We start from the raw sequence: 20,577 nt of genomic DNA, 5'->3' as shown, positions 1-20,577 counted from the left end.
TGGTCCTCAGGTATGCCACGCACATTTGCCTGGTCATTTTGGACTTCCTTTCTTATTTTTACTCATTAATGTCTCGTTGAACCATTGAAATACATAATAGGGACGCAGTAATCGTCCATGACTTTTTCTTGATTCACGATTATCAGAACAATATTCATAATGAGAATTTGACCATCTGCACCTGTGCAGCCGTATATATACATCGAAAGTGGCGACCTACGCACAACTACACACTCGCCTCCTCAGATGCATGCTGTTTAATAGCACTTCGACTCTTTAGCTTTTCTCCAATCAAATGCTTCAGCTGGTTGTATTTCCGACTAGGCCAACCAAAGGCTTCGTAAAGTGTAGGCTCATACGACATTGATATGCACCAAAGTAAGAAAAGGACGGTCGTGACCCAGGCAACGGTCAATATAGCAATTGCAACTTTGTCGCGAGATTGATAGCACATAATTGAGAAGGCGAGGAAGAAAGTAACCATTCTATAAAGCGACCATTTTAAGTCGGCCTAAATTTATCCTGAATTTATCCTGAAGATTTTTTGGTTTCACTTACGCGCACACAAGTAGAGTATGAGGCAAGCTGTGCATTATAGCGAGGGTTTCAAATCCTAAAGCCGTTGCACTCCGATTTGCGAAGAAATCACGCTACAAGTCTGTGAGAGGCGGAGCACCAAAATGAGCAAAAGGAGACATACCTTGAGTGTCGTACGGTACTGTCGACTTAAGGACAGTCCAAGCACAACTGCGCCAATGCTAAGCGCAATTGAAAGATAGCTGACTCTTTGAGCGGGGCAGCGATAACCCACAGACCCTGAATCATCCAACGATTGTATAGCCAGGAACGAAACGTTTGAAGTCAGTAATACGGTAGCCTGATGTTATACACAAAACTCAAGGACAGTCAAGTGCAGTGGAAATGATCAGTACGCACATATAGAATGCTTTCTTTCCACTCCTCTGTGAGATTAGAAGTTAGTCTATTCCAAGACGGTTTGTCGACTAAACCATCAACGGCGAGAGACTGGATATTTTGGAGATATGTTTCTGGCGCATACAATAGAAGAGTTGAGACGAGACTCATAAACCATGTTCGCTTGGTTTTCTGAAAAACGGACTGGTCACGATTAAGTCGAGCATGCATTTCTCCATGGAAGTTAAGAAAGCGATGGTGGACTTTGAAAAAAAAACAATGAGGGACGCTGATCATAATAAAATACATGGACATACGCAGTATTCCGAGGAAGCGGCCTTTCGTAGGGGCCTTGAAAACAGTCCAAGTTTCTAGATAGAATCCTTGACTCACAAATTATTGTTCGAGCCCCGACGTCAATTCCATTTGAAAGGCCTGATCCACCTCGAAAATTATTGGAACCACGGACATTGGAGCTCTCGCGATGGTGAGCAATAAACTCTGCAACTAGCCTTTGCATATCCTTTGTTTCTGCTAAAGTGAATGGGTAAGTGGACCCCGATGAAGTAAGTAGGTCTGTAGTTTGATGCTGAGTATTGCATGTACTTCGTGTAGGTATCATAAGGGAGCCTACCACCGACGGCGTGCCATAAAGTGTCCTGGAGTTCTGATAGCGTGTCGTTTGAAAGACACAGTAGATGGGGAAAGTATTCGTTATGAAACCTACGACCCGATTAAATCGATTTGAGTGTCCGAGCACCGAGGGATAGGTTTACCAGTATTGTGACCGAAGTTCAAATCCTAAATATTAACATAAGACCGAATCCCGTAGGGTTAATGGTATGGCAATCACCGACATGTCTAAGACTAGGAGATGGCGTCTGGAGCTCCTTGACGATAGGATGTCCGTACTTCGTGTCCAACCAAAACAGGGTCTGCTTGATATGGTCGACAAAGTAATACCCAAAGCTAGAGGTTTTTGGGTAGTGTTCGAGGTACAGATGCACATGCATCAGGCGGGCTGACACGATGTCATACTTTACAATATAATCTTGAATCATTTTGAGTCGATTCTCCACAAGACCACAGACAGCGTCATTGAGTATATCCGCATCAGTGACAATCCTCTGAGATAAAGCACGTGAGTTGGAGGTGAAGTCAAAAGCAAGTGAACGTACTCGGCCGGAGTCCCAGAAATAGACTGCTCCCTCAGGATGAACACAGCGGACCCAGGGCGAAGGAGGAATAGATCTTACAAGAGATGATTGAAAGAGACATAATTGGTTTAAAATAGACCTCGACATGGCAAGGCTTACTGAGTACAAGACTCCATGGGAAACGGGATAAGAAAATCGTCAGAGGAACCTTTTGGTCTAGACAACCCGAGTTGAGATTAGAGTCGTGAAGTAAATCGTGAAGTCAAAGGAACCTCAAGCAACCTACATCGTGACTCTCCGCTCATATCTTTCGCTGTCGTCGACAGAGACGGGATACAAACCTTCCACAACTTGTGAAAGTTCTGGAGCGTCCTCCACTTCATCGAAATATTTTTTCACCATAAAGCCTTCCTCTTCTTCTTCTGTCAGAGCACCTGGAGCCTTCCTTGGCGAATGTATAATTGCTTTTCTTTCATCCCCGAACCAATTGGTGTTTTCGGACAAAGGCGAGGCAACGAGCGTGGTTTCCCGTAAGTCTCCACATTTCAAGGCCACATGCGTGCTGCTGGGATCCGACGGAAACGTGCTACAACATACAGTATTGCCCACAGTCATCCCCCCTCCTTGTAATGGCATCCCAAACCTGAAAGTTGGAAGCAGGATCAAGCGCCGCAACATCGAACACACCTTCTTCTGCGCCAAAAGCAATCTTCTGGGGCTCATCTGGCGCAGAAAAGGTGACACACAGTCTAACCACCACCTGACAATTCGAAGAAGAGCCGATCCCGCTGTGTTACTACGCATCCTACGACAGTCGAGAGAAGGACAGGTTTGGAAGCGTGTCGTTGGAGGCCTCCACTGGCCAGATGCTCATGAGCCTTTTTATTGTTGGCTGTGCCGCCTCGCGGTAAGAATCAGAAAGAAGTCAGAGAAGCTGGGCACTGCACTGGCATGGTATAGGCGCAGTGATCTGACATCATGCACATGACCGAACCAGTGCTAAATCACTAATCGATACATTACGATCATGACCCGAACTCTGGAAAAAAGCCCGAGGTCGGCAGAATAACACCTTAACACCCTTAGAAGCCAGGGATAATCGGATTGACTAGTATTATAGGCCGCCGCGCCACCGATGTAACATCTACTCCTGGAGTGCTCCGAGTCATATACCACCGGATTTAATTTGTTGAGGGACTACTTGGCAAGCTGTCAGGCCTCCAGGGCTTGATATTTAGGTAAACACTGCCCACTGAGATCGTATGAAATTGGTATGAAAACAAAATTGGTTAGTAGCTACTAGACAATGTGTTAGATAGATTGCAACCCATCACCTCAACAACCTGTCTCAACAGCGGATCCGACCCGAATGTGTCAGTTAGGCGGTACTGGATCCATGTGCTTCTTCGCGATCGGGGTTCATTAATATGGCAATGTTGTTAAAGCGAATTGAGACAGCCCCTGAAAACCAGCAGGACGAATTCTGCATGATGGAATAAAACGCAACCTTCTACCACTCACAAAAAAGATCATATCGCCAGTAGCTCATCCGATGCCTACTATATTCAGTGAATTTGAGTGATGAACGTTGATGAAGGCACCTTAAATGGCGCTTCTGTGCCAGACTAGCGACGCGGCAGCGAGCGCTCGGGGTGCACCCCCGCTAGATCTTAGGTGACTCACGGAGATTAGGGCAACGGGGCCCTAGAACTCATTTCAAACTGCTGTAGATACGAGATGTCCGTCATGTACTATAGGAACCGGGACAATAAAATGACTTTTAAAAAAAAACAAAAACAAAAACAAAAAAACAAAAAAAGGATCATCAATTGTTTCAAGCTGGTAAGGAGGTAGGTCAGATAGAATAAAGTAATGATAGCTCGGACGCGAGCCTATTATTAGAAGTACATAAGACGACCGAAATCTTACTTGACGCATGCTGGTTTTTACTGATTCAAGTTCGCTCACCGACGTCGATGGGTGAGTCGATGGGCGACTTTAACAAGCGCTTTCCTTGATCATGACAAAAATAACCGATTGTTGCCGCTTACTCCCCGTGGTCAACAAAGCCCTAGCACAATCCCACTGATGGACGTACACACGTATGACCATGCTGCTATCAACAAGGTTGAAATCTGGTCTTAAAATCATTCCCCCTTTTTATGGCAGTGGGAGATGTCATACTTCAACTCATTTGGCAGCAATTACAGGCTTATCAGAGTTGTGCACACTGCGGAAATGATCTGAGGATTAAAAACGCGCAATGTCGTGGCTACAGATAGTCCGAGAAAAGCCTTTTTTCTAATTATACTCGCATCATCATACTTCATCATAGCGATACATTTTCCTGAGGTTGAGGAGACCGAACTATGACGCGTGTTTTTTTACTAGAAGTGGGTTTGATTCAGAAACAATCTTACACTGTTACCACGCTAAAGTCACCTTGGTCATTCTATAAGTGATGGACTTGCTTGTTGACTGCCTGAGACGAAAGCCTCAATCTCCTCCCCGACGTTACGATCCAATTGATCCAATTTCACGCCGCTTACGCTCTCAGTACGCCGTCCGTGGGTATTCCAGCGGAGCAAATAAAAATGCACAAAATGGAAGACCGATGCCGAGATTTGTGCGGCCCGGGTGTTGATCATTACGGTAATTTGATGTTCCATTTATCCTCCGGACTTCTAACCCGTCGCGTCACCAGTACTCATACTGACTGTTACCATTTCCACAGATACAACAAACGCCGAGTAATGAAACATGCAACCGTTCAACGTCAGTCGTCACAACGATCTGACCGACTCAGAGTACATACATGACTGTCTCCTTGACAGCACAACAGTCATAAAGAACTGCCTCTGTCAGCCAAGCGTAGGAACTGCTAATCATACCAAAGTCTAACACCTACTGTAGACGAGGGGGATGTTCAAGAGAAGCACTTTCAAATGATCTCCAAAGCCGATTGACCTCTGGATGGATCTGGTAAGGGGTCTGCAAATATCCCTGTACATAACTCAAATAGCATACGACGCAGAATTGATTCGAGGGCACATATACCCTTCATCGAGTCGTAACCTCCGCAGTTCTGGGATGGCCGAGGCCACAGCTTCAAACCTGTGGTCTTACATTCATATCAAAGGTTATTGCCGATGCACTCCGAACTTTCATTGGGATTTAGTCGAAAATAGTAATTTCGGGTGATGACCCCAGCGGCCGAAATTCGGTTGACGTGTGAGTACTTGAGTGGTCTCGCGAGCTCCAGTGCACAGGCGGTGAAGAGCGCCATTGTAATTTCGCACAGCCATCACACTTATCCAAATCCGGTCATCCAAGCTACATGATTCCCTACTAAAAGCAACCAGCAATACATATCCATTCCGCACCAACGACCACCCCTACGCGATGATTCCTGTTCCATTTGACGAACCTATCGGACTGCTTTGCCCAACTTGCCCGTTTGCAGATAATTCGCGGTATTTATGTACAAAACAGTGGGTACCAGTTCTCTGCTATGCCTTTGAAGACTGGCACTGATACATGATACAGAACTCAACTCTCAAGCCTGGATATTGATCTAGGGACTCATGCTTCGTAGGTGCCTGCATTGAACACTCGATGATATGGGTATTCAGATATGCAAAGGCCGACATATTTGCCGCCACAATGGTCTGCTCATGTTCAGCCGGAAGGAAAGCCCTATTTCAGCCACAAGGGGCCATTGACAACTGTCACGGAATCCTGGATCCACGATGCGAAGATAATCTCTGAAGTAGAAACGTGGATCGAACGTATCACTCTCCAAATCAAAAATGAGAAAACTGAGCTCATCAACGTGGAGCTTTACATTCGCATCGACGAAAATCTAGATTGTTATTATTACGTCGTCGACCGGCAGGCTCAGTCCCTTTTTTGGACCGAGAATCTCACAACAGAAGATGTTGGACTCCCTCCTGTCGCCTCGCCTTCGCATTTGAGTAAGCTTGTTCTGGATATGCCCCATCATGCTGTGCTCAATCATGCACAGGAGCTGCACTGGAGAAGGAATTTTGGCAACACATTGATCGCTTCCCTGCTCATTTCGGAGGTTTACGGGAGGAAAATCTCCTCCAGCTGCTCGACGCATTCTCGTACATCAGAATTGGTTCGTGCTCCGAACAAAATTCAACAAATCAAATGTTGCAACGACCTGATATCACTCTCAGACCAAATCACGTCATGTTATTCAACTTTCACCCATCCCGCTGAAGAGACAAATGCTATCTACGATATACTCAAAGGCTGTCGCGGACGGACTCACAAGTCAGAAGTCGTGAGCACGATCGCTCGTGGTTGGAACGTTGTCTGTAGGCTACATCTCCTTCCTCACTGGCCCTACAACTTGCCAACATGCTGTAGTATTCAGCAGATTCCACAACCTCTACGGAGAAGAAACACCTCGAATTGATTCAAGGCACTCTATATATGTCGAGCCAGAGGAAGACAGAGAGGTAGACGGGTTCCGCACACGAATGATGTGCTTTATGACATTCAAGCAGTCGGAGTATCTTCGCGAGAAAATGAACACTCTGTTTGTTGACCAATTCGTCTATTCCTCGCGAGTATCGGACTTTGTTCAAGAGCGAGTACGTGAATGGAAAGAGCAGGTCGTGCCATCTCTCCTGATGTTATCGTAAGTGGACGTAACGTCAGACGTTCATTGAATTGATGCTAACGATGGCGCAAGGCTTCACATCTGGTTTTTCTTCGTCCACGCTTCTTGGATGGCCGTCGCAATTTCTGCCACATGCTTCAGCTTTGGCCTAATGGCGGCGCTGGCTCTTATCCAACAACACGATAGGTTATCCTCTCACAAAGACCCCGAACATGTTGTGAGTCTCATCGTCTTGAAAACGGACGAGACTAGAAATCCTTCCCAGATTGACTGGTTCCATAGTCAAGTTCTCAGGAAATATAAATTCCAGAAGGTTGCGCTCATATTCGCAGCTCCAGGTGCCTCTTTTACCTGGGGGATGCTATCTTTCTTTGGCCACTGGTTGTTCATTGCGCTCTCGCGGATTGGTTCCACCATCGCCATCCCACTGGCAGGCATAGTTGGAGTTGTATTTTTCCTTTGCCTCCTTCAAGTTATGACTCCCTCCGAGAAAGCGCCTACGACACCTGCTCTTACGCATACTCAAGCCTCTTCGCCAGAGCCTGAATCAACTGGACGTATCGTGGATCTTGTATGAGTATGTTCCTCGCCCGGTATGGTCGATCATATCCGCTTGCTCGCACCTGATGTCGTGGTCCTCTTTACTGCTGGATCTACGCCCAGAGCACTGTCGGTGCTGGTAGTCGTTCCCATGGAAGCAGCCCATTCAACCTCTTGCTACCATCAGCACGATTCCAAGTGACTCACGCAGCCGCGTGCTCTTATACGTTCCTTGTTTGTGTCATTATCCGGGGGGGCCTCTCTTCTTCTGTGAAAGTTTGAATCAGCTCACTCTATAAACCATGTTCTATCGGTAAACTATAAGTATCTCGTTCTTGTCGCTTTTCAGCAATCATGTACCATGCGCTAGCTTACCTTGATGTATTCACGCTGCTAGTCACCCTCAATCTTGGCGCTTATGAATTCTTCGTATTTTATTACTGGGTTGACCTCAAAATTGACCAAGTCCTCCTTTACGGCGGCGTCCTTGCTATCATCACTCTCTTCACTGGCAATCATGCTCTTAGTAGCATCGCCAAGCGACGATTGAACCTACCGTTGACATGTTTATATGCTAATTAGTATGACTGAACCTTTGGATGATAATTGTAGGCCCCGTGCACCTGAGAGGGAAGTTGCGAAGCACTGTCATGGAAAGGCCAACGGTGCCAAGGTTGGAAGTGGGGCCCACGAATCAGAGCAAAAAAGCAATATCATCGCAAGAATGTCTGCTAAGCTCTTCAAGGGCTCCGGCGAGAAGGAGTAAGAGAAGTCGAATAAATAGGTTCGGAGATACTAGTCCATGACTCTGGTCGCTCGTGTACTAGTACTAGGGATAGCCTGTGGTCGAAATTCATGTGTTTCAGTTGTCCCAGCAATGCCTCGGAATTGGGGCATATACCGGGTAGTACAGACCGGGTTTTCGCCTCGTGAGTCACCGTTGTAAGAGGTTTTAAATTATGAGTTGCCCGTAAGAGGTCTTCCATCGCCGCAGTCAAGTTGCCGTTACAACGGTAACATAGTTATAAATCCTAAACAGGACAAACATTCGGCGCCAATACGTTGGATTTTGACTGGGGCGGAGGTGAGACATTTTTCTTCTTCTATTAAACCACCATGGACTCGGAGAAAGAGGCAAGTCGTAAATCGCAAGGCGAGCCTTGATACCTAAAGTGAATACGTGGAACCATCTGATGTGAAAGGCAATAGAAATATATGACGCAATTTTTAAGCGTTACGATGCATACCCGAGCACTTAAGTGCAATGTCCCGAGAAAGGTCGGTTTCTTCCAACAATTTATCTTTTCACACTTATGAGGTTATCTAATCTTTGAATAGGCTGGTGTAGTGGATGGGAGGATTGTTTAGGTATGCCGGGCTCACTATTCAACGGTTTCATGGTTAAATTTGTTGATTCAAGTTTTCTCTTTCTACCCTGTCTATGAGGCATGCCATCATCGTAAATGTCGGGCGTTTGAAGCCCGCAGAGATGATATGATTGCCCGCGACATATATAAGTGCGAGAGAAGGTTGGGTTATCTTGAAGCTGCCAAACGAAAAGCATCACAAGAAAAAGAAAGGCAATGGGAAGAAAAAGCCGGTCGTGAGGCGTCCCGCCGGATGGAATTATTGGGGGAAGGTCCAAATGGGTTCCCCTATATGGGTCGGGATGTTTTACCTCTTCCATGTAAGCCAGAGCCATCGGTATGCTATATTTTCAATTTAGAAATCGAGCAAAACTCAAAGACTACTGGTAGATTTTTCCTGAATTTTTTTTTTTTTCATGGCGCCGCTGCTTTTGATACTAGGGGGATTTATCATTTATATACTATAAATTGTCCTTGAGTCACGGTCTTGAAGTTTAAGAGAGTCATGTCAATGAATATTCACGCAATTTATATTGTCAAGACGTATCATGCAAATTTAGAAAAACTTAATTTGATAATAATTTCGACGTTTATCACGTATGTATCAAATTATTTGATCTAGTTATGCACTCACTTGTCTCGTTCTTAGACTCTCAATAGAAGGGATGCTTCTATCTGGCTACATGACATATGTTAACCTCCCGAAAAAGGAACTGTTTGAATCTGGAACGTATACAGCCATTTTGGGCATTGTTTACGTCCTCAGTGGTTGTGATCTCACCTTGATTCTAATTTATGTTTATCGCGTGTGGAAACCCAAGACTAAGCGTAGAAATAATCATGCATAAGGCTTTTTCCACTGTTACTACAATTTTGCTGTCATCATAACTGAGTTGCACTTGGAGTATACTTGCTTTGATGCCAGGTTTGGTAACATGTTCGCACGGGACGTGATAACACGTCGACGTGTCTTTGGCACGCTTGCCAGGTCGCAACTATGCACGTCTTCGTCGCGTCGCTGCTTCTCCTCGTTGCTTCTGTTCACGCGAAAATCCTTACACTTCAATCTCCGCGCTTCGTCGTACTTGATTCGCAGGGACAGCAGTCCCGTTCAGAGCCGTATGTTGCATCTATTGTATATCATTCTCACCACAATTGGTAAACCAGGCCCACAGCATCTCTCTTACCCAGAAATCCAGAAATCCAGTGTTTCTGAATGCCACAGATACTCTCAAGGTCACCTTCCAAGTAGTTGACAAAGAGTCTGGCGAAGGGACACAACCACACCAAACTTTTCTTCGTTTCTATGATGCCACGACGGACGAAGAGGGTATCCAACCCATTCGTGTCACCCAAGGCGGCAAGGCTAAACTTGAGCTAAACATGGCCCGCCCTCCTCTCAGCTTACCACCGACTGGCGACGCTCCATTGCAGGTGACGCTGTATATCGGACAACCCAACTTCTCTCCTATTGCCGTCGAGTTATTCGACCTCCATGTCCCACATTCCCAGCCTCCTCCCGCGCATCCCGACGAAGCTTCCTTCCATCTACTCCCGGAAATTCATCATATCTTCAGGCCTGACCAGAAACTGCCGTACAAGCTTGTTTCAGCTGTATTCTCCGGCCTGGTTATCGCACCCTGGTTCCTCCTTGTCGGTCTCGTGCGTTTTGCTATTCTTATAAATTGCGTTCTTGCTGATAGGATTAATATATTCTTCGCAGTGGTCCCAGGTTTCTCCTCGTCTCACCCATTTATTCTCGCCCAATGTCCTTCCTTTCATCCTCAGTCTTGGCGCTTATGAATTTCTCGTATTTTATTACTGGGTTGACCTCAAACTTGGCCAAGTCCTCCTTTACGGCGGCGTCCTTGCTATCATCAATCTCTTCACTGGCAAACATGCTCTTAGTAGCATCGCCAAGCGACGATTGAATAAAAATTAGATATTCACGTAGAGCCTCGCCCTCTCTTCGGAATGAAACTATTTATGCTGTCCCCTCGTGTATGTGTGTTGGGATGTCTTCTCTTAATCATCAGTTTTATTGCGTTTGTAGATTGCTAAAGCTGGTTAATCTTGATCAAGCGATGTCTTTCCAATCACAAGAGTCGGAGCTTTGTAAAATACGACCGGAGGCAGAAGCTATGTTCACGCTGAGAATTGTGCATCATCTTTCGACCCAGCAACGATAATTATCGCAGCTGCTTACCCTGTTCTATGCCACGGGAGTTCGCATGATCCGTCCTCATTGACAACGGAATGGAAATCGCACCGAGCTTATAATTAAACTCCAAATGCCTTATTTTAAGTTCCGAGAATGGAGCATGGAGGTAGAAATGCTCATACTTGAAAAAGTCGGCTAAGTTGAGCTGAAAGGAACGTAAAAAAAGAATTCTTCCCCCGATGTTGCCATTGAAATGTTAAAATATTAACCCTTTATAGTATTATTGCAGGTGACACGTGGATCACTGCCCTCCTCTTGATGATGGATACTTATGGGCCTCAGGCCGCTTACGCTTCTTCTCGAAGATGCTCGAGTCACATAGAAGCCCAGCAGTCAATTCAAAGCCTTAGCCGATGAGTCGGCATCGTGTACGGTTTCGGAACATAAACGGATTCCTGAGGCCAAGAAGCAGGTGAAGAAACGTGTTTGGGAACTTGATTCAGATATTCCGGTTTGACAACTTTCTGATGTGCGTGTTCGAAGCGATGTGCCCACAAACGCACAGACCTCTGTTTAAGCGCTCGCTGCCCTGTCAAATATATATCTGATCTTTTGCGGGAACAAAGGCTTACCACCGAACTGTCACTTTACAGCAACCAGTGTAAGGATGTCTCCCCTTCGATTCTTGCGATGCGATCAACATTCTAATGCTAGCCGACAGGTACAGGACAACATACGAGAATACTGATTGTTGTACAGTGAAATGTTGAGCGCACAAGAAGCTGTTAACTGGCACTGGTTACAGTGAGTTCCTAATAGAATTCATCATGTCAGATACCAGATCAGAATCTCCATTATAGATGCGCCAAGGCTATATTACAACGGATAAAGGGGAAGAAGACAGCAGGCAAGGATTTGGAAGAACAGTTAGTCATTTTGGCCATCCATATATGATCTATTAAACTTTGGTTTCAATGATAGAACCGATTCATCCTCTGCGAGTACTCAGGGAGATGAACGTTCAGAAACATCGTCAGTGATACGAATTTGTCGCGGGTCATTAATCAATACTCACTCACTCTTTGATCTTTGATAACAGAGATGATGATCACAGCGAGTTCGAGTTCGTCTCGTCATATTCCCTTTTACACCACTTAACTAACCACTTTCGATTGTTAATCCAGGTGGAGAGTACGTGGTCCCATAACACCGAGAGCCAAAGACCTTCGCTCACGGAAGGTCGATAAAAAACCTCCCAAACAACCATCGCAAGCCAATGATTCCGGCCCCTCCGCTGCTGATAGGGCCTCCCCTAAGCCAAATTCACGACCAAACGTTCTATCGAACTTTTTCAAGTTTTTGAGCGGGAAGTAGCCTGGTTAATGGATAGACTTGGGAGTATTTTTATCTCTCCTCCTTCCTTATGTTCTTGCCATTCTTCTTCTTCTTTTCTTCTTCCATCCCAGTTCATCACAGTGCAACATATTATCAAATCCGGCCCCGCTTTTCCTTGATTTTGCATATCATGACGTATAACCATGTATCTTTCTGTTCTTATGTACTCGCATGCGCATAATACTGACTACTCAACTTGACTCACACCCGTTCCACTACCAATAACGAGAACGTCTGTGTATTTCTTTCTAATATTCTACTCTCGTATGAAATATAGAGCAAGTCATCCTAACGTAGCGCTAGCTGCAACGTTTTTGTGGGAGGGTTGAACGAGTCAAGAAAGAATGGAAGCCTAAGTGCAGGTTGTCAGTGCTGTGTTGATGGTTTACTATGTATAACCGCTTCAAAGGCTGGAGGCGATGACCTCAAAGACGTCGAGTTACCAGAAGCACTAGAAAAAAAAATTTCACCACGTTGTTGTCCGACATTTTTAGCCTTTGTACACTGGTTTTGCACCGGTTTCAAAAAATTTTTAGTAGGCGAAACGGCATGTTAGCTCATGAAAAGAAGTCGAAACGACTCAGAGGAAGATGAGACTGTTGCTGGTTTATTGGCTATGCACTGCCTGCCCGAGCGCTAGAGAGCTTCATGCTGAAATATATTAGCTGCAACCGTGTTCAGTTGACGGATGTAAAGTTACTAGAACGTCTACTTCACACCTACTATCAATCCTCGTGAGTATACCTTGTTGAAGGTTGAGTCAGTCTCATAACAATTCTCGTTATTACAGGATTGCTTCCATTAGCATCGGGTAATGAACATGAACTTTATAAAAAACCTTCAGAAGTGAGTTTCCAGTTGAGCATAAACCGAGTCGATCTAAAATACGTTCCATGCGTTGTAGTTTCCGCAAGAAGATCTTTGGATCGTCCGAAGTCGGGGAGTCAGTAGACAGGTTCGACATGATTTACTATCTGCCGTTGACTTTATGTGCTAATTAGTACGTCTGAACCTTTGAGTGATAGTTGTAGGCTCCGTGGACCCGGAAGGAAGGTTGCGAAGCATTGTCACCCCGGGCCGGGAGAGGCCAACGGTGCCAATGTCGGAAGTGGAGCCCGCGAACCAGGGCAAAAAAGCAGTATCATGTCGAGGATGTTTGCTAAGCTCTTCAAGGGGTCCGGCAAGAAGGAGCAAGAGAAGTCGAATAAGTAGGTTCGGAGATGGTCTATGACTCTCGTCGCTCGTGCAGACCAGTAGTAGTCTGGATAGCCTGTGGTCGAAATTCGTACAGTGTTTCAGTTGTCCCGGCAACCATTTCACTGCCTCGGGATTGGGCATCATGTAGTACAGACTGGGCCTCTTCGCCTCATGAATCACCGTTGAAAGAGAATTTACATTACTAGTTTCCCGTAAGAGTTTTTCATTGCGGGCAGTCAAGTCGCTGCTACAAAGTTCTATGCCAGTGGTTATGACAGTACAGACATTCGGCGCTGATATAATGAGTATTGACTGGGGCTGAAGTGAGACATTCTTCTTCTTCTAACCACCATGGAATCGGAGAAAGAGGCAAGCCGCAGATCACAAGGTGGGTGATACCTACAGTGAATTCGTTGAATTCTTCTGATGTGAGAGGCATTGAATAGAAATATATGACGAAATATTTAGGTGTTACGATGCATACCCGAGCATTAAGGTGCAATGTCCTGTGAAAGGTCGGTCTTCCAGAAGTTTATCTTCTCGCGCTTATCAATCCTTATAATAGGGTGCAGTGGATGGGATCAATACAACCCTTGTATGCGTCGCTTGCTATCCAGCTGTTTCATGGTTAAAACTGATCCCGATCAAAGTTTTCTCATCTAAACCTTCTTTCGAGGCATGCCACCATCGTAAATGTCGGGCATTTGAGACTTGCAGAGATGACATGGTTGCTCGTGACATATATAAATGTGAGAAGAAGTTGGGCTATTTCGAAGCTGCTAAACGAAGAGCGTCGCAAGAGAAAGAAAGGCAATGGGAAGAAAAAGCAGGTCATGAAGCGGCACGCCAGATGCAATTATTGGGGGAAGGTCCAAATGGTTTTCCATATATGGTTGGAAATATATTGCCTCCTTCAACGCCATCAGAGGTACGCCCAAATTTCTATCGAGAACTTGAGCAAATCTAAAAACTCGCGGTAGCCCGAAGGGGTGAAGATTGTCCTGGTGTCCTTTATAATTGCTCTATTTGCACTATACGTAAAAATCGCAATCTATTTTTATCCCGCAGCGTCGGAGAAATCGGGCAAAATGTAATGGCGCGTGTTACAGCGGAATGGTAATTTATTTCTGCTATACATATTTTCTCAGTGGCGATCTTGTTTACTATAAAAATTACCGTGGTTATAATACAAAACAGGAAAAACATTGGCGCTGAAAAATATTGGAGATTGACTAAGGCTGAAGGGCTTATTTGAGACTTTTTTCTTCTTCTAACCACCATGGACTCGGAGAAAGAGGCAAGTCGTAAATCACAAGGCGAGTGATACCTACAGTGAATACGTGGAACTATCTGATGTGAAAGGCAATCATTAGAAATATATAATGCAATTTTTAAGCGTTACGATGCATACCCGAGCACTTAAGTGCAATGTCCCGAGAAAGGTCGGTCTTCCAACAATTTATCTTTTCACATTTATGAGGTTATCTAATCTTTTAATAGACTGGTGTAGTGGATGGGAGAATTGTTTAGGTATGCAGTGCTCACTATTCAACGGTTTCATGCATCAGCAAATTGGCAATTTGCTTTTTACCTTTTGTCGCCTTTTTGCAAATTTGATACATGTGCAAAAGCCAGGCAAAAGTCGAAATAATAAAATGGTCTTTTCAGCATTAGGTACATCTAGTAGTAACGTCTGTAACCTTCAGTTTTTTTCCCAGGTTTTCGCTTTTTCCAGTTTTTCACGGCGTCTGCAGGAGGCCAGCTTTTTTTTAATCCGGGCCTAAAACGTGGCAACAACTTTTTTGCCGCTTTTTATCGCTTTTTATCGCTTTTTTTAGCTTGTACAAGCGAAAAAAAGCGAAAAAAAGCTAATTGCCAAACTTCTGATGTGGTTAAATTTGTTGATTCAAGTTTTCTATTTCTACCCTGTCTATGAGGCATGCCATCATCGTAAATGTCGGGCATTTGAAACCCGCAGAGATGATATGATTGCCCGCGACATATATAAGTGCGAGAGAAGGTTGGGTTATCTTGAAGCTGCCAAACGAAAAGCATCACAAGAAAAAGAAAGGCAATGGGAAGAAAAAGCCGGTCGTGAGGCGTCCCGCCGGATGGAATTATTGGGGGAAGGTCCAAATGGGTTCCCCTATATGGTTGGGGATGTTTTACCTCCACAAGAGCCATCGGTATGCTATATTTTCAATTTAGAAATCGAGCAAAACTCAAAGACTACTGGTAGATGTTTCCTGAATTTCTTCCACGGCGCCGCTGCTTTTGATACTAGGGGGATTTATCATTTATATACTATAAATTGTCCTTGAGTCAAGATCTTGAAGTTTAAGAGAGTCGGGCAATCATTCACTTCGTGTGCCGAGAACAGTCCCTGATGCCTCGAAAAAGTTTATACTGACATGCGACTTGCATTGCGCTCCTAATCGAATTGCTGTGTCCTAATTCACTGGAAGACACTACCATATATACTCAATGAAACTTGAAGAAGCTTCGGACGCCGCATTGATTTAAAGCTCAAAATTGAGTCTATAACTATATTGGTATTAGCCCCTGTTTTGATAACGTGACAGGGACTGTGGGGTTCCCACGTCCAGCAGCCACGTCTGTACTTAGCGAAGAAACGCGTTGCATTAGGCAGCATCTGTCCGGGTCCACCTACCTTTTTTCTTCCCTCATCCTAATTTTGCACTACAAGGTGCACCCAATCCGTCTACGAGCATGTCGGTAATGCTCACAAAGTTCGAATCAAAAAGCAATCGTGTAAAAGGTGACATCCAAAATCCGCTAAGAATCCAAGGATTATCTCGCTCATCCGTGACGATAGGGCTTGCATTTCACCCTACGCAACCTCTCCTTGCGGCATCACTGCATAATGGAAGTGTACAGTTGTGGAACTATCGTATGGGAGTACTGGTCGATCGATTTGAGGAACATGAGGGTGAGCATTCGCAACTTGGATGTGTGGGCCAATTAAAGATTTTACGTGTGTAGGTCCCGTACGAGGAGTCGCCATACATCCAAGTAGAGCCTTACTAGTGACTGGTGGAGATGATTATAAAATCAAAGTCTGGGGTGCGTAGTTGTCTATGGATCAAACTTGTGATAAAAGATCCTAATTTGCGATAAAATGTAGACATACGACCGCAAAATCGGCGTTGTTTGTTCACCCTACTCGGTCACTTGGATTATGTTCGAACCGTACAGTTTCACCACGAGATGCCCTGGATCGTACGTATACAATGTCTGCTGAATCAATGTTTTGTCTGAAGACGCCCTGGTAGCTTTCTGCATCTGACGACCAAACGATTCGTATATGGAACAGCACATCTCGCCAATGCATCGCTATCCTCACGGGCCATGCACACTACGTCATGTCGGCCCAATTTCATCCCAAAGAAGATCTTGTAGTTTCTGCTTCAATGGATCAAACAGTCCGCGTTTGGGATATCTCAGGGCTTCGCAAAGGTTCACCTCACCAAGGTGGTCCGGGGGGCATGGCTGGCACGAGCGGTCCTGGGTCTAATCACTTTGAAACGTTCGACAATTTCTCCACCGTCAAGTATGTTTTGGAGGGTCACGATCGCGGAGTCAATTTCGCCATGTTCCATCCCACCCTTCCTCTCATCATTTCCGCTGGTGATGACCGCGTAATCAAAATTTGGAGGATGAGTGAAACCAAGGCATGGGAGGTTGATTCATGCCGGGGCCATTTCAACAACGTTTCGAGTGCATTGTTCCACCCCAAGCACGAGTTGATAGTGTCTTGTGGTGAAGACAAGACCATTCGAGTTTGGGACCTTGCAAAGAGAACTGCCATCCAAACGTTCAGGCGTGACCATGACAGGTTCTGGTATCTCGCTGCGCATCCCAACCTCAACCTCTTCGCAGCTGGACACGACAGCGGTCTAATCGTCTTCAAACTCGAGCGTGAGCGTCCGGCGTTTACGGTGCACCAAGATACACTGTATTACGTACGAGACAAGTATATTCGTTCTTACGACTTTTCTTCTGGTTCGGACATTGGTCTCCTCAGCGTCCGCAAGTTCGGTAGTCCTTACCTTCCACCTCGAACAATCAGCTTCAACCCGGCTGAGCGGTCTGTGATACTGACCATCAGTTCAGACAATGGGCTTTACGAGCTTTCAGCTCTGCCCCAGTCTGCGCAAGGGGAGGTCAAGGACTCGAGTGCCGATGGTAAAAAAGGAAGCGGGAATAGCGCCATCTTTGTTGCGAGGAACAGGTTTGCAGCGCTCAATAAGACTACTCAAGTAAGTAGCATTTACTATAGTTGCTGGTTTTCGGGGCTAATAACAATACAAAGCTCATCGAAGTTCGCGATCTATCCAATTCGACGGTGAAAACCATCAAGCCTCCCGTTCAGACCAACGAGATTTTCTATGGAGGCACTGCTTGCCTTATTTTGAGTTCCACATCGTCTGTGGTTCTTTACGATATTCAGCAACAGAAGACAATCGCGGAGCTTAACAGTCCTCCCGTTAAGTACGTGGTTTGGAGCAACGATGGGTCGCTGGTTGCTCTCATGAGCAAACATAGTGAGTTTAATGCTTGCCCGTCCGGTGCATATAGCTCAGAAGACACATAGCTATCACGATTGCCAACAAGACCTTCTCGCAGCATACTTTGATTCATGAAACCATTCGTATCAAATCTGGTGCCTGGGACGATTCCGGGGTATTCTTGTATTCTACACTCAATCACGTCAAATATTGTCTGGCCCAAGGGTACGTCGTTTTCGCTATCGAATGCTCTGCCTTTGTTGATGCAGTTTTTTTGTATTAGTGATCATGGTGTTATCTGTACACTGGATAACCCTGTTTACCTTACCCGCGTGAAGGGCAAAACTGTTCATTGCCTTGACCGATCGGCACGTCCTCGCACAATTACCTTTGATCCGACAGAATACCGCTTCAAGCTGGCTTTGTTGAGGAACAATTATGAAGAGATGTTGTACATTATCCGGACGTCGAACCTCCTTGGTCAGAGCATCATAGCGTATTTGCAGAAAAAGGGCTTCCCCGAGGTGAAAATTAAGTTATATTGTTTTAGCATAGACGTTAACACTTATTCCCCTCTCAGATCGCTCTTCACTTTGTTCAAGATACCAACACCCGCTTTGAACTCGCGATTGAGTGCGGTAACCTTGACGTTGCAATGGAGACTGCTAGAGAGATTGATCGACCTGATTGCTGGGAGAGGCTGGCTCAGCAAGCTTTGAAGCAAGGCAACCACAAGGTATATCCATGCACATTCAACTCGTAGCTGTTATTTCTGAAACTGGGGCTAGGTCGTCGAGAAGGCGTACCAGCAAACCAAAAACTTTGACAAATTGTCTTTCCTCTACCTCGCCACTGGTAGCACCGAAAAATTGTCTAAAATGCAAAAAATCGCTGATGCTCGTGGGGATCCCATGTCTCGTTTCCACAACGCGTTGTATGCGGGCGACGTTGCCGGTAGAATAGCTGTTCTGAGGGAGGTTGGTCTCCGTATGTGCCCTTCTTTTTCTTGGCATAACGTGTCTCATTACTTTGTTTAAGACCCCTTGGCATATCTCACAGCAAAGGGCAACGGCTTGGACGAGCTTGCAGCTGAGATCCTTGAAGCTGCTGGTCTTACGGAAGCTGACATCGACGATGTCCCCACATTTGGAGCATCGACACTCCGACCTCCGCCAGTTGTTACCTCGACGGAAAATTACAATTGGCCTATACTTTCACAAGGAGAAAACTACTTTGATCGTGCGTTAGCGAATGGAAGTTTGGAAGGTGGTGTGGAGCCTGCGTATGTTAATGGGGATGCTAATGCAGCAGCATCCTCTGCATTGGATGCTTGGGCTAGGGATGAAGAGATTCAGGATGAGATTGATCCTGAGGAGGGCGGATGGGAATTGGATGCGGACGCAGATGAATTCAAGGAGGACGAAGCTGCTGAAGAGGTTGTAGAGGAGGAACAAGAGTTGGGTGCGGGTGCGGCACCTGGTGTGGATGAGACAGAGTTGTGGGTACGGAACTCACCATTGGCGGCCGACCATGTGGCTGCGGGATCATTCGAGTCTGCTATGCAGGTGAGTTATTCTCGAATCTTTGTTCTGACATTAGGGCTTATGGTTTTTGTTAGCTACTTAACCGACAGTTTGGTATAAGTAACTTTGCACCACTTAAACCCCTCTTCTTGTCGATATACCGCTCTTCACATGTTTATCTTTCGCCCGTTGCGTCTCTCCCTCCTTTGAAATTGCACGTCAGGCGTAATATCGGAGAATCTGCACCTAGCAAAGTGCTACCCGTCGCTGCGCGCTCAATACAGTCTGTGCGGTCAGAATTGGCGGAGGGCTATAGATCAGTATCGAGCAATAAGCTTACGGAAGCACAAGCGACGTTCCGTTCAGTGCTGCAGGCACTGCTATTAGTTGTCATTGCATCAGATGATGAAGCTAAGCAGGTGCGTATCTATAAAACATGCTTCAATCTATGTTATCTGATAACACTCTTGAAGTGGAGAGATACTGTGACTTCTGCTCGGGAATACTTGCTCGGCGTCTCCATTGAACTTGAGCGGAGGCGCGTTGTGGAACAGGAACCTGATAACCTGCGGAGAAACCTTGAACTTGCAGCATATTTCACGCACTGTCAATTGCAACCTCCACAGTTACAAATTGCACTTCGTAGTGCCATTGGTGCATTTGCTAAGGCGAATAACCAAGCACATGCTGCGCGCTTCGCGAAACGGTTATTGGAGCTTAATCCTGATCCAAAGATTGCTGCACAGGTATGGAGTCCACTTGAAAACAATTGCACGTTTCACACTCTGATCTGATGCCCACCTTTTTGTGTTTCTTTTTTAAACGTGTTTTTGTATTCCCGGAACAAAGGCAAGACAACGAATTGCTGCCGGAGATCGTAATCCAAGAAATACGGTAGAGATTTCGTATGACGAATTTACGTCATTTGATATTTGTGCTGCGACGTATACGCCGATTTATAAAGGTTCACCGTCGGTGCATTGTCCGTATACGGATGCAGCGTACTTGCCAGAGTGTCAAGGAAAGCTTGACCCGTTGATGGAGTTGACTGAGATTGGCGCTCCGGCTGCTGGACTGCCTGCTGCGTGGTGAAGGAAGGAAGGAAGGAAAGAAGGTGTGGTGCATTGGGTTTGGGAGGAATA

General features: G+C 45.6%; 6 protein-coding genes across 6 annotated transcripts; 5 read left to right on the top strand and 1 right to left on the bottom strand.

Annotated features, from left to right (window-relative positions):
• Positions 1 to 226: 226 nt before the first annotated feature.
• AGABI2DRAFT_120153 (hypothetical protein) lies at positions 227 to 2,708 on the bottom strand (the record flags this gene model as incomplete). The annotated part of the gene is made up of 12 exons (XM_006463268.1): positions 227 to 485; positions 559 to 650; positions 701 to 877; positions 937 to 1,178; positions 1,233 to 1,253; positions 1,309 to 1,491; positions 1,550 to 1,638; positions 1,692 to 1,716; positions 1,769 to 2,042; positions 2,094 to 2,166; positions 2,232 to 2,288; positions 2,359 to 2,708. 12 exons carry the CDS (start codon positions 2,706 to 2,708, stop codon positions 227 to 229), a joined length of 1,842 nt encoding a protein of 613 aa, XP_006463331.1.
• A 2,998-nt stretch (positions 2,709 to 5,706) lies between these two features.
• On the top strand, positions 5,707 to 7,300 carry AGABI2DRAFT_73245 (hypothetical protein; the record flags this gene model as incomplete). Its single annotated transcript, XM_006463267.1, has 6 exons — positions 5,707 to 6,046; positions 6,097 to 6,213; positions 6,275 to 6,415; positions 6,468 to 6,741; positions 6,796 to 6,937; positions 6,989 to 7,300. The coding sequence occupies 6 exons, from the start codon at positions 5,707 to 5,709 to the stop codon at positions 7,298 to 7,300; spliced, it is 1,326 nt and encodes a 441-aa protein (XP_006463330.1).
• A 2,318-nt stretch (positions 7,301 to 9,618) lies between these two features.
• On the top strand, positions 9,619 to 10,730 carry AGABI2DRAFT_208031 (hypothetical protein). The gene is made up of 3 exons (XM_006463266.1): positions 9,619 to 9,749; positions 9,806 to 10,292; positions 10,354 to 10,730. Exons 1-3 carry the CDS (start codon positions 9,628 to 9,630, stop codon positions 10,570 to 10,572), a joined length of 828 nt encoding a protein of 275 aa, XP_006463329.1. The 5' UTR covers positions 9,619 to 9,627; the 3' UTR covers positions 10,573 to 10,730.
• Positions 10,731 to 11,321: 591 nt separating this feature from the next.
• Positions 11,322 to 12,324, top strand: AGABI2DRAFT_194174 (hypothetical protein). Its single transcript, XM_006463265.1, has 6 exons — positions 11,322 to 11,449; positions 11,513 to 11,595; positions 11,652 to 11,717; positions 11,773 to 11,823; positions 11,891 to 11,914; positions 11,976 to 12,324. The coding sequence occupies exons 2-6, from the start codon at positions 11,555 to 11,557 to the stop codon at positions 12,163 to 12,165; spliced, it is 372 nt and encodes a 123-aa protein (XP_006463328.1). The 5' UTR covers positions 11,322 to 11,449; positions 11,513 to 11,554; the 3' UTR covers positions 12,166 to 12,324.
• A 1,410-nt stretch (positions 12,325 to 13,734) lies between these two features.
• Positions 13,735 to 14,477, top strand: AGABI2DRAFT_120149 (hypothetical protein; the record flags this gene model as incomplete). The annotated part of the gene is made up of 5 exons (XM_006463264.1): positions 13,735 to 13,771; positions 13,830 to 13,898; positions 13,949 to 13,978; positions 14,034 to 14,311; positions 14,364 to 14,477. The coding sequence occupies 5 exons, from the start codon at positions 13,735 to 13,737 to the stop codon at positions 14,475 to 14,477; spliced, it is 528 nt and encodes a 175-aa protein (XP_006463327.1).
• Positions 14,478 to 16,766: 2,289 nt separating this feature from the next.
• Positions 16,767 to 20,527, top strand: AGABI2DRAFT_73371 (hypothetical protein; the record flags this gene model as incomplete). The annotated part of the gene is made up of 10 exons (XM_006463263.1): positions 16,767 to 17,663; positions 17,717 to 17,948; positions 17,999 to 18,137; positions 18,196 to 18,436; positions 18,493 to 18,648; positions 18,701 to 18,899; positions 18,951 to 19,477; positions 19,531 to 19,854; positions 19,909 to 20,181; positions 20,285 to 20,527. The coding sequence occupies 10 exons, from the start codon at positions 16,767 to 16,769 to the stop codon at positions 20,525 to 20,527; spliced, it is 3,231 nt and encodes a 1,076-aa protein (XP_006463326.1).
• Positions 20,528 to 20,577: the final 50 nt, after the last annotated feature.

The sequence above is a fragment of the Agaricus bisporus genome, assembly GCF_000300575.1.
Source record: "Agaricus bisporus var. bisporus H97 unplaced genomic scaffold AGABI2scaffold_8, whole genome shotgun sequence".
NCBI classification, from domain to species: Eukaryota; Fungi; Basidiomycota; class Agaricomycetes; order Agaricales; family Agaricaceae; genus Agaricus; species Agaricus bisporus.
Note: the sequence above shows the minus strand (reverse complement) of the source record. Positions and strands in the feature narration are given on the sequence as shown.